At 38.1% G+C, this 12,792-nt stretch overlaps 1 protein-coding gene across 1 annotated transcript in view; it reads right to left on the bottom strand.

The window, feature by feature from the left end:
• The window catches only part of NAD-ME2 (NAD-dependent malic enzyme 2), a 177,292-nt gene that overhangs the window by 76,760 nt on the left and 87,740 nt on the right, over positions 1–12,792 (bottom strand). Inside the window, exons 7-10 of the mRNA XM_089445877.1 lie at positions 8,291–8,394; positions 8,127–8,210; positions 7,884–7,990; positions 7,610–7,715 (exon numbers count right to left, since the gene is read on the bottom strand). Coding sequence (XP_089302003.1) covers positions 7,610–7,715; positions 7,884–7,990; positions 8,127–8,210; positions 8,291–8,394 — 401 coding nt within the window. The remainder of the gene's footprint in view (positions 1–7,609; positions 7,716–7,883; positions 7,991–8,126; positions 8,211–8,290; positions 8,395–12,792) is intronic.

Here is a 12,792-nt window from a genome sequence, read left to right as displayed (position 1 = left end):
AATATCACTCTCGCTCCCACTGCCAAGTAACCTTGGATTAGACGATGCCTCCAACTATGTCATTTGGAAGGCCCGGATGTTCGTTTTCCTTGATGATCATGGTATGAAGACCTATGCAGACAACGTTGTGGCAAAACCTACTGATGCAAGTCAATTGAAAGAATTCAAGAAGGAGATGGCCAAGAGTGAGGTGGGGCGATATGGAGCTTTAGTCCCAAAGCAACCAGAGATTTGGGCAAGGTCCAACGAGGCAAGCATCAGATGGTGTTTCCTCATGGATCATTACCTTGCTATAAGGACCCACAATATTTAGTAGTAGGTGGATCAGTGTTAGCTGATGCAGTTAGATTCCAGAGTGAAAGTTGCAGTGGCAATCAGGTGCTAAGGAGCGCAGAGTAGTGTGATAACAGAGCAGGAGGCTCAGTGGCACAGTCAGCAGCAGCACAGATTTCTTAGTAGGCAGTGCAGAGGCTAGTAGCAATTAGAGACTCAGGAGACTCAGTGGTTGCAATAGCAGCAGCAACAGTTGAGAGAGAGTTGAGTTGCAATGTAGATGCGGAATTAGCAGCAATACAAGTTGTACAGTGTAATATCATCAGTAGCACAGATGCAGCAGTTTGGTTCAGATACAATTAGTAGCAGATGAATCAAAATTAGCATCGTAGTTGGTGAACAGTGGCAGGCAACTACAACTGTCAAACATTAGCAACGTGATTGGAGGATGTTGCAAAAACAGGGTGTTGTAACAATTATGCAGCACTAGTTGGAGAGAACACCTTCCTTGTTGAGAGGCAGTGTTGGTTTTTGTAGCATCAAATGGTGTTCTAGTCTCGAGACTTTGTGGAGTGGCTAAAACACAAGAGTTCTCCAAAACCCAAAAATCATTTCTGGAAATTCCACCTAGAGATGGCTCAATTAAATTAATTGATCATAATTAAAAAATTCCTTAGTCTAACATAGGAAAAATGGTTAATTAATAGGAATTAATTGAGAAAGGTGTGAATCATCTAGAAACTCACATGGATCAACTTAGAGATGATCTTAGCCATCAATTAAGTTTTAATCTTGGTTGTTGGAGTGCCAACAAGAGATTATAATCAGAAAGAAAGAATCAGAGGCAGAGCCTCCCCCTAGGATCAACACAACTACAAAGCTCTTAGCATTACAGGAGGTGCAGATTGGAATTAAGAAGTTGAAAACAGGAAAGGCAAAGGACTTGGTCGAACTTCAAGCAAAGTATCTAAAATGGGGAATAAACACTCTTGCACCACACATCATGGAAATATTCAACATCATCATTCAACAAATATTCCCAAGAGACTAGACAACTAGTCTAGCAATACCCCTTTTGAAAAGTGGAGACATTAATAATCCTTCCAATTATAGAACCATTATGATCAATCCTTTGTTTGCAAAGTTTTTTGGCAGCATGGTATAAAATAGAATCAATAAGTGGATAAGAGTAAAAGAAAAGAGGGCAAAAGGACAAGCAGGTTTTAGGCTGAAGCATTCTACAGTGGATCACGGTATTACGTTGAGACACATTATTGAAAAGGTTTGGGAGGACAAAGAAGAAGTATTATGCTGCTTTGTTGACTTCAAAAAGGCATTTGCACAGTCCTTAGAGATAAGTTGTGGTGTAAAAAGGAAGAACTTGAAATTCCTTTGCATTATAGAGTTGTTGTCCATAGACTTTATGAAAAGGTGAAAGTCAAAATTAGAACCTCAGCAGGTATTTCATAAAGCTTTAGAAGTGACATTGGAGTCAAGCAAGGTTGCCCTCTATCCCCTACTATTTTTGGTTTATATATTGATAAACTGGAAGAGTGGCTAAATCTGCAAGGTGGAGATGGTGTTCGGTTGGGGGAGTTTGTGATAAAGCTTCTTTTATATGTTGATGATCTTGTATTGATTTCTAAATCGGCCATGGATTACAGACGCACCTATATGCCCTTGACCCTTTATGTAGAGCAGTGGGGATGCAAGTCAAGACTAGTGAGGCCAAAAGAATGATTTTCTCTAATAAAAGGAAGCAGAGCCAGCATACATTCTTCTTTGAAGGCAACATTCTTGAAGAAGTAAATGAGTACAAGTACCTCGAGATTAATTTCAATAACAGACTTTATTGGGAGGACTGCAGAAAGAAGAGAATTTTACGAGCGTGGAAAGCATTATATGCTCTTCAAAACAGATGTAGAGAGGCAGAGTTATGGGATTGGAAAACCATTAAAGTACTTTTTGGACTCCTTGTTTGTCCAGTGATGCTATATGGGTTTGAATTGTGGGCTAGCAACACCCCCGTCTCAAAATGGAAACAAATTGAGAAAATCCAAAAACGCTTGATCATGAGCAAGTTCAAAATAAAAATTTCGGTACCTTATGAGATAATGTTAAGTGAAACAAGAGCAATTCCCATCGAAGCAATTGCTATGGTGCGGCTCATAAGATATCTAAAAAGAATTGAGCAAATGGGAGTAGATAGATGTCCTAATGTTATCTTCAATGAAGGCATGAGTGAAAGAAAGAAAACATGGATGAGAAAAAAACCACACATGGATACAAAAATGGAATATCTACCTCAATGTTTGTCCCACAAATAGCAAGGAGCTAAAGGATTTTGTTATGGAGAAGTTTCGTAAACGGGTATGGGGAAAAGAGCTGGGTATAGAGAAGAAGCACTACATTGAGGAATTCAACCCTACGTGTGATCTACAACAAAAAGAGTTCATTGGAGCTAGCATTCTGTGGAGGGAAAAGGTTCTTATTGCTCAATTAAGAACCAACTCGCATCAACTTCGGTGTGAAACTGGAAAGTGGAAAAGACCTAAAGAAGCCTGGGAAGAATGAGTGTGTACATTTTGCACGTCTGGGGCAATGGAATCCGAAAAACATTTCATTTTGAAATGTGATGCGTTCAAAGACATCAAAGAAAGTTATGCGAATGTGTTAGCATCAGTTTCTTGGCATTGTCTTTTCCGCGAGGGGATGGTTGGAAGGTTGGTCGCTCATCATCAATTTGAATAAGAAAAGGATTGAATTGCAAAAGGCGAAAAGTAAGGAACCGATGGTCCCATAGAATATTTTTAGTCTCGTGGACGTTAAAATATCATTTCATTTCATTTCATAAGAACAGATAGATGGGTAGATGGAGAACACATTAGTGCAGATACTCAGTTTCCCAGGCAATTCGAATTCCTAGTTGCAGGAGTGATTCAGCAGTGGAGATCGAGCCAGGAGGTGAGTAGCAGGTGGAGGGAGAGGTCAACAGTGATCCGAAGGAAGTTTTCCAGTTCTGGAGAGTCAAAAAGAGGCCGAAATTTTCTCTAGGAAGCAGTGCAGGGACTACACAGTTACTTTAGCATAGCAATTCGATTTGGCTGAAGGGGAGCACGTTTTCAACTCCAGAGGCCGGGAAGATTTTCTAGAGGGTCGGAGAAGCATTTTCCCAGTGAGCAGCAAGCAAGACGGCTTGATTGGCAACAGTTCTAGGCCAAGCATGTGAGGGTCTGCGCTAGGGTAACGTGGGGCCTGCGCAGAGCAGGGTGGGCAACATGCTTTTAGAGGCAGTTAGGTGTCGAGATTGTTCGGAGAGAGGGTAAAATCCCTTAGTATATTTTTGTCAGTATTTCTTTTGGGCAGAATCGCCAGTTTGGCAACATTTAATGTACTCAAAATTTCTGCTGCATAATAATAATATAAACCCTCAGCTACTACAACCGGTTTTCCAACATTGGGTTTTTCTAGGGGCTTTTGTCCAAAATAACGGTGTCACAATTTTTGTGTGTGTGCTAGCATTTCTCAATTTCCAGCGCTTTTATTTTTCTGTAGTATTTTATTTGTGAAGATTGCAATGTGATTAATTCATTGTTGCGTAGCAATAAACTGCATAATTAATTTTACAGTCAAAAGAATTAATTTCAGTTGCTGCAATAGAAATTTCGTAGAAATTTTCACAAGGAGCTCGAATTTGCTTCTATTTTAGGCTTTCCATGAGGTAGAATGCCCTTCTTTAGGTTGACTTGTCTCTTCTAAGGCTGACTTGTGCTTGGAGGCTCCCCAGACTTTCTAGACTCAAAATCAATATCTTTTACATGTTACAACTTTCCCAAAAGGGTCTTATACATATGACAAGGGCTCTCTTGACTCAAGAAAAATATTCTTTTGACATGAAAAACACTAGAAGCATGAAGAACATGCTTGACCTAGATGACCATCAAAATGAAGCATGAAACCCATGCTTAAAATAATATTTTTCTTTCTTCTTTTTCTTGTAACATAAAATATACATAATGATTTGAGTACATTGACAATTATGAAGACCGAAACTAGTTACATTTTCCAACATCCTCTTGAATGAAGGTGGCCTACCACTTGGCAAGTACTTCAAACATTTTGCAATCAAGTGCTTTTACTTAATGTTTTGGGCATCCTAACATGGATAAAGGGGTGATTTGGAAGATTGCCCAATCTTGCTATAAAATTGTTCTCTCACCTTACCAGGGCGGTTAGTCCTTAGCCCTAGTCCAGTGGGACCTTCTTTAAGGCCTTAGGGTTATAGGAGGGGCACTACCTGGGAAACTTGGATTGAAGTATCATGCACATAACCATTCCATGCCACTTTTCATCTTTCCCTTGATAACGCATCCATCCTTCGATTGACTATCACTGATTCATTGGAATTTGGTAGTCATGCATCCACATCCTTGAACAAGGCTGAAAAAACTTTGTCCTAGAGGTTGATGCAGCTAGAAGAAAGATAAAGGAATAAGATGGCCACAACAAAAGAAAAGAAAAAAAAGTTAAAATGCAAAATATGGTCGGGACATAATTAGCTCATGGGAAAAATCCTAACATGAGCTCTATCTGGCCTCATTAGCCATCACTCTATTCCTGAGCACTAGATGCTCCAATCATCAGAAGAAACCCTTGCATGTACCAACCTTGATAAGCAAGAAATCGATTCATCACTAAGGGGTAATAAATGTTATATCATAAGTCAGTTGGTCTCTTGGCCATGGCACTTTTCCATGAAGTCATTCCCAATGTTTTAAAACTCGGGCTCAGACTCAGAACCGGCCAAGAGTCAACTCTGACTCAGAATCGACTTGGACTAGTTGATTCCAATGACTCGATCTTTGTAAAAATTACATTAAATATTTAATTTTTAATGAAAAAACGTGTTTTTAAAGATCTTCATTCATGTTTCCAAACTCAAAGCATTAGATTAATAGAGAGAAGACAACATATGATCAAAGTATGTTCATGAATATATCTATCATATCAAAATGGCACCCAGTGCATTGTCCAATACATGTAATATATGGAGATCAGAACAAAAATACATAAACAAGGAGGCTCTAAAATTTAAATGACCTCTACAACAAAACAATACCACTGCAGGACTACAAGTCACTAATACAAAATACTATCTAGTGATCATTATTGCTATACATGGCAATGCCATCTGTCTTGGACTCTGAATCGGAGTTAGATGGGAAAACCCATGGCTTCTCCTCTTCATCAAGAGTTGGACTGTTTTATATCGAGCTCAACCAATTTGACCGGTCCATTACTGAATCGACCGAGTCGGGGACCAACTCGACCGGTTCGGTAACACACCGGTCCCCGAACCTATTTAAGAGCCGAGTCGAACCGTTGAGGGGTTCCGACTGGTCAACCAGGCCAAGTTCGAGTCAAATCGGCTTGGTTTAAAAACTATGGTCATTCCCCTTTGTTGCCACCTATTGTCACTAACACCTATGAATTGAAGGGTTGACCTTGGAAATGTCACCTCCCCTTAGGGGTTGGAAGCACCTAATAGGGTTGATTACCTAGCCACCTCTAAAAAGGTAGGGAACACTTTTACGGGACTTGGTCTAGTTAGATATTTGAAGGTGATCCCAGTTTGAAGTATTATTATGCCCTTAACAATTAAGTATGGTCCACTATGATGCATCTATGGTCATTGTCTCTAATGAGTGGTTGCTTTCACTTGAGTTTGAGATGGTTTTTCCAAGTGGTTTTGCACAAAGCAGTTGAGTATTTGAGGGCACACATATTCCACTTCTACTCCACATGATGCCCAAGTCACACTACACTTTCAGAAAGCATGATGACCTTGAAAATGCAATGTTGACCTTACACAACAGAGCGTTGGGAACTTTGATGGTATTGACAGTTGATTGACACCCCAGAGCACCCTCAGATGCCAAAATATTGAGTTCACTTTGCTTGGCATTGAGGATTCTTGATGATGTACCCAACGGACCCAGCATGCCCCCAGGCTGGCCTTAACACTACTTGATGGGCATACCTTGATACAGAACCCAAATGATGATGATCATCCCTAGGATGATTAGGGAGATCTTACCTCATGGAATCCCAATGCTAGAGAGAGAGTACACCATGTTGTCTATATGGCATCCATGGAAATGATCCAGGGCAACAAGAGCTAGCTTTTGGACACATGGAAATGTTTTGGGGCTTCTTTTGAGGACACTTCCTCAAATTATGGTTGATCATGATAGTTGGAGATGCATCTAGCCCTTGTATTGCACTTTTGGAGCCTTATTAGCCCTAAAAGGGCATGAAGCCATGCTTAGAGAGGCATTTTGACTAACACTTATGGGCAAATAATGGCATATTTTGTTTTGTTGATCTATTCAATTGGCTTGTAACACATTTAATTTATGTTTACTCAAAAACAAATTTGTTATAGGGCTTTTAGTTGAATTAATGCATGTGATAGACCTCCTATAAAAAGAGGATCACTCCATTGTTTATTTTCATCACCACTTGTGGATTCCGACATCCTTTAGAGAGCTCGACTTAGCACTTCCACATTATGCTTCTAACTAGTTGTATTCTTTAGTCCCATCGACCTATTCTTCTCATCTTGTATGAACATTAATAAATTTTATTTTCTTATCTTCAAATCTATTAATTCGTACACCATCCTTCTTAATTGCCAAGGTGTCTCTCCTACAATGGTGAATATACTACACCTTCCTATGACGCAGCCTCCTTAGGATATGAAATAATGGACCAAATCATTAGTAGATTTGCCACATAGTCCAAAATGAATTGCTCAATCGTCTTTATGGCTTGCTGCATTAATATTCCAATAAGATATTTGAAGCAAGCAACTAACGTGGGAATAATCTAAAGAAAAATTATTCTGCCTTCGAAGAAACTTTGGAAAAAAACTAAATTTTAGGGTTTGACCACTGAGAAGCTGTCACTTAAGAGTAAATCATGAACCCCATACCACTGTTGTTGGCATTACAGCAAAAGTATGGTTCCATTTTTTCCAATCGAGGACAATATGAACTTAATCTCCCACAGACTCCTACTGTAAGGTAAGGCCTTAATTTTTTTCAGACATAGCCTCTACTACGTGGGCTGTGTATGAGAATTTACTTGTCTAGCAGTTGATGGTGGAACTCCTAATGCAAATGCACCTTGTATTATTGGATTAGCCCCAACAGCATTGGAAAATACTTTCTATATAGAAATATTAAGAAATGAAAAAAACAATATCTGTAGTTCACCTTAACATATATTTGAAACATAAGCAATGGATTGTTAGAGGATAGTAGGATAAGCTCACAGATTTGTCCAGAAGCCAGAACTGACAGTTTGCCGATGATAATGAATTGGAGCCTAACATCCTTGACATTGCCTGTTCTGCTGTATTAAGAACTCCAATCCCAGCACTGCAACATTTTCATTGCCAATGTTGGGGTAGAAAAAGACACCAAAAGTTTCTTTTAAATTATTGGTTGGGAAATACTAGGTTAGCTGCTACAGATCAGATGCAGAGAATAAATTAAACTGGAAGGCTTTCAGGCCGACTTTGAGTAATTCAGAAAGATGCCAATTACCTTCCAGCACCAACAACAACAATCTTTTGTTTGACAAAATCAGTGATTGGACGACCCTGAGCCCTGACTGCACCTAATAACCCAGCAAGTGCAACACCAGCAGTACCCTGCCAAAAGAAATAAATGAATGGTAATACAGGAGGACAACTTGTAATTGACATCAAACAAATATGTATAATAGAGAGTTTACTTAGTAGACAGCTGGAAAATCGAAGGAAAAAGCACTGCAGTCCAAAATAATACCTGAACATCATCATTGAACATGCGAAAACTCTTACGGTATCGCTGCAGAAGTTTAAATGCCCATTTTGTTTGGAAATCTTCGAACTGTTCAAAATAATGCACACCAACAAAAATAAGTCAAGTCTTGCTGGTGGAATTCCAATACAAAAATTAAATAAACCCACCTGTACAATAACTTGTGGCCATCGTGTAAAGACAGCTTCCATAAATTCATCAAGTACGGATAAATACTCATCTCCTTCCAGTCTAGGTTGTCGCAGCCCCAAATCTATAATAAGCAACAGAAATTAGAATGGCCTTATTAAAAATTGGTGGTTTGTAATCAGAGAGTTGAGTCAGATTACATCAATCCAAACCAGTAGTCATTTCCAGTAAAGCAGTACAAATAGTCTATCTAAGATTTAGAAACATTTTAACTCAACACCACAAATAAATTCAGCATTTTGCAAGAATATCAGAAATCAGCATTAAGGTGAAATAAAAATATAGTACAAATAAACAGATTTAAATTAGGGAAAAAATACAAGGAAAGGCTTTCTGCATTCAGTCCGAGGAAATTGTACCTTAGGGAACTGATTGTGAAATGTGAAATTTTGCATGAAATATGCAACAGCTTTTTTATTAAGTGTATTATCCTTTCACTTATACTGCATGTATGTTATGGCACAAAGGTTTCAGGCTTGCCAATTGAGCACATTATCTAGATATCCAAATATTCACTTTAAATCCTCTCAATTTATTAAGCTTTGTTCTTGGGCCTACTTATATTACTAAATTTGTTGCGGATACTATGTAATCCACATCATTTGTGAATTTAACTAATCATCATGCATGCTAACTATACAAAATTTACTGTATTTTCTTTCAAAACCTGTAATTATGGCCTTGTCATCCGTACTCTATCAAATTATGCCTTTATGCTTTTTCCCAGATTTGGAGTGGATGCTTCTGCACCATGGATTTAATCTCAGTACTTGATTTTGCTTGTCGGTTGGCTTGGTTCTCTCTAGTGTGCCCTATTGTTAAGAAGACTGGTGTAGTAGCCTCTACCATGCAACAATTATGGCATAACAAAGCCAACCATCCTTCTCTGTTTGGGAAGAGGCTCAAATGCTTCTTTCACTTTGGCAAGAAAATTAAGTCTTATATTACGTTAAAGGAACAATGTGCATCAGGCCGGGCTAGCATTGCAACACTTCCTCATCCCAATGGAAACAACAATCACCCCCCACTCACCATCTATGACAACAAACTTTTAGTGCTAAGTCACATTTAGTTCCTACAAAACAAAGGATCCCCAAAAATAGCTGTCCTTCAATGAAGACACATAGATAAGATATTATAAAACAGAAAGTAGCTGCCCTTACGAAGACATCTAAATAAGGTATAACAAACAAACTAAACACAGAAACCAAGACCACTAAAGAAGTTGGAAGAGAGAAATGCTTCTTAGATTATGAAATGAAGAGAGCATACATACCTCTATAAGAAAGAAATGACAAAAACCCGATTAGCATAATTCCTAGGTGCATAAACCTTAAAATCATTTAGACTAGTCATAATGTGACTATATTAGTATGCCTAAGGCTATAGTCTAGACTCTAGATGCTCCCTGGTTTTCACAAAAAAAAAAAAAAAAATTGTTGGCTTATTTTGATGAACTTGCAAATTTGCAAGCATCCCTCTAAACCAAACTACTTCACATGCCCCTTTGATTGTTTCTTTGTATTGAGCTTCTCTAAAGGGAGTTGACTTTGATGTTGTTCTTGCTTCATGATTCTCTCAGAAAGAGGGAGTTGTCCTACTTGAAGTTGATGCTTTAGTTGCTAGAGGTTTTGAGCCTTTGAGGTGCATGGGTGAGATAACCATATTACAACTTGAAAATTTTGGTTTGTGACCCCAACTTAAGGGATGATGGAGCTTGATAGGATGTTGAGATCCAGAGTTATGCTCCTACAAATTCATAGGTGATCATCATTTTTCTGAAGCTAGGATGTTGTGATGGCATCTTGTCTTATTACATACAATGATACTTCTACAGCTTACACGATCAATATGCTCTAATTTAATGTCTTGCCACATTATTTTCTCGGTTAGGCATTCAAATCCTATGTACTTTTTATCCAAGTTCTTGGTAAAAGTATGGAGATATTTCAACCAAGAGTCCCCAATAATTACATCAACTTTGTCAATCTACAAGACAAAATAATTACATTTTTGGAAGTATTCATTGATATTCAATTATAAGTTATTAATCTCATCATCATGCTTTTGTCCATGATCCTTTTTAACTTTTGTCCATGATCGTTTAATATGTTTTTGAGGTTTAAAAAAACTCCACTTTGTAGAGCTCTCTTTTCCCTTAACGTAACGAATATATAATAGATAATATAATTAATATAATGAATATAATAGATGAATATATGAATATATGTAATGAATATATAATATAATAGATTATATGCATATATAATGAATATTTGCCTTATTATATATAAACCATGGACCTTTGTTTCTCATAATCCAAGCCTTGATACCAATAGAACAAACTAATCTTATTCATTATCTAAAGTAAATAGGAGTAATTAGAAATCCATATAGGATAAATATAATATGGTTGAATTGAATTGATCGATTTTGGGAATGTTGTGACAGTTGATGGGGATGTGTGGTGGCAGAAATTGTGTTGCATTAATGGTATCGGTGAGCACAGTGAACTATTTCAGCTTCTATTGTGAAATATGATATAGTTAACTCTTCTCATAATTCGATTGCACCTGACTCCTTATATGTAATTATATTTTCTTATTTACAACCTGATGTTCTGTTCAGTGATGTATGCAGTTGTTATTCAAACAGTAGAGGTGTGCTACTATTAATCTGTCAATAAGGATTTCAAAATGGCCACTCTAATTACTTTGCAACTTTTGGAGATAGATCAGTGGCAATATTAATTTAATTGTCTTTTGTATACATCTTGATTTTTATTGTTATTAGTTGTCAGTACTTTACTTATATACAGTGACTGCATGCTCAGTTTTTATGCTTCAATTTCTTCAGAAATGAGCTCACACAACAGACTGATCTTCACGGTATTTATTACTCTGATTTTCCTTGCAGCAAAGTAACTATTCCATGTTCAGAAAAAAATTGGACAAAAGGCTTTTTGTGATCAAGGACCCCAAATCAAAGAAACTCTAGTAATTGTTTGTGGCCAAAAGCCAACAGTTTTCATGTCAAGGGAAATGAAATTTGACCCGAAGTCTGATGGGAATGACCCCACAATATCTTCCCAAGATGGGCGCTGATACCTGTTACCCACCAAAAGTGGGTAACCCATAGGAGAAAAAATTTCTTCCCTTTGGTCAGCCAACCAGCCAACATCCCTATGATGATCCATGGATAAGTTTATTTCAGAGCTCTCCACCTATGCTTTGGTTGGTTCTTTCCCCCATCTAGCATGCTTCTTTAAGGAAGGTGGGTAATCCATCAAAAGGTACCCTAACAATTTCTGTAATCATGTGCTTTCATTAATGTTTAGGGCATTTTAATATGGATCACAAGTTAAGTTTAATGATTGACCACTCTTGATTGTATCCTTGATCCCACACTTCACCTGGGAGGTTATCCTCTGCCCCTGGCCCAATGTGACCTCCCTTGAGGCCTTTCTTTCCATTGTTCAAGAGAGGTATGAATATGCGGCACCGATTGATTTAGTGTGACCAAGGCAATCCATACTTGCCTTTTTTTATCTGTCCGTAATATTCATTTCCATTATTTGGGTTAATTGTAATCTGTCATTGGTGTTGGCACGCTATATACACATCTCTAAGTCAGGGCCCACAAACTTTTCCCTAAGAGGTTGTTGCCGCAAAAAGGAAGATAAAAATATAAATGGCCACAACTAAATGAAAATGAAAAATGCAAAAGATGATCAAGACTAGTAAGCACATCAGCAAAAGCCTAGCCTGAGATCTACCCCCCTCATTAGCGATCACATAGTTCCCAAGCATCTCATGCTCTATCTAAATCAAAGAAACTTACAATGTCCCAACTCTAACGAGCAATAAACCATCACATCTTTAAGGAATATTGGAAAAGCATAAAGCAAGTTGGTCACCCAAGCTATGCAAGAAAGAAAGAAAAAAATCATTGAAGTAAAGGGCGCACCAAAGGGGTGGAAAAGCCAGGCCAAGGAAAGGGGTAACTCAAGCCTCCATGATTGCTCCCTCTTCTCATCATTATACTCAAGAGGTTGGACCTCCTTTAGTTGGTACTATGACTATGGTTATCTTCCTTGAAGCTTTTCCAACTCCATGACCACACTTATCACATGCACCTATGGTTTGATGGGCCTACCTACGAATTGTCACTCCCCTTGGGGGCTGGAAACACCTAATAGGGCTAATTATATAATCACCCCTAACACAAGTGTGGTAACTCACTTACAAATCATCAGCTAGAGAGATATTTGAAGGCAAGGTTTGTGTTAAGTATTTTTGTACCCCTAGCATTGAATATGGTCCAATATGATATTTAATGGTTTCACTTGATCTTGAAGGTATGTTTCAAGTGGTTCATCACATGCACATCAAATGTCCCTTGAGGGATGGCTTGACATCTTTCCAACATAGTGAAAGAGGACGACTAGCCTAGTTCTGAGAGC

Source organism: Pinus tabuliformis, chromosome 9, assembly GCF_031772625.1.
Source record: "Pinus tabuliformis cultivar Carrire ecotype Pingquan chromosome 9, CPIR1, whole genome shotgun sequence".
In the NCBI taxonomy this organism is placed as follows: domain Eukaryota; kingdom Viridiplantae; phylum Streptophyta; class Pinopsida; order Pinales; family Pinaceae; genus Pinus; species Pinus tabuliformis.
This window is presented reverse-complemented; position numbering and strand designations above follow the sequence as displayed.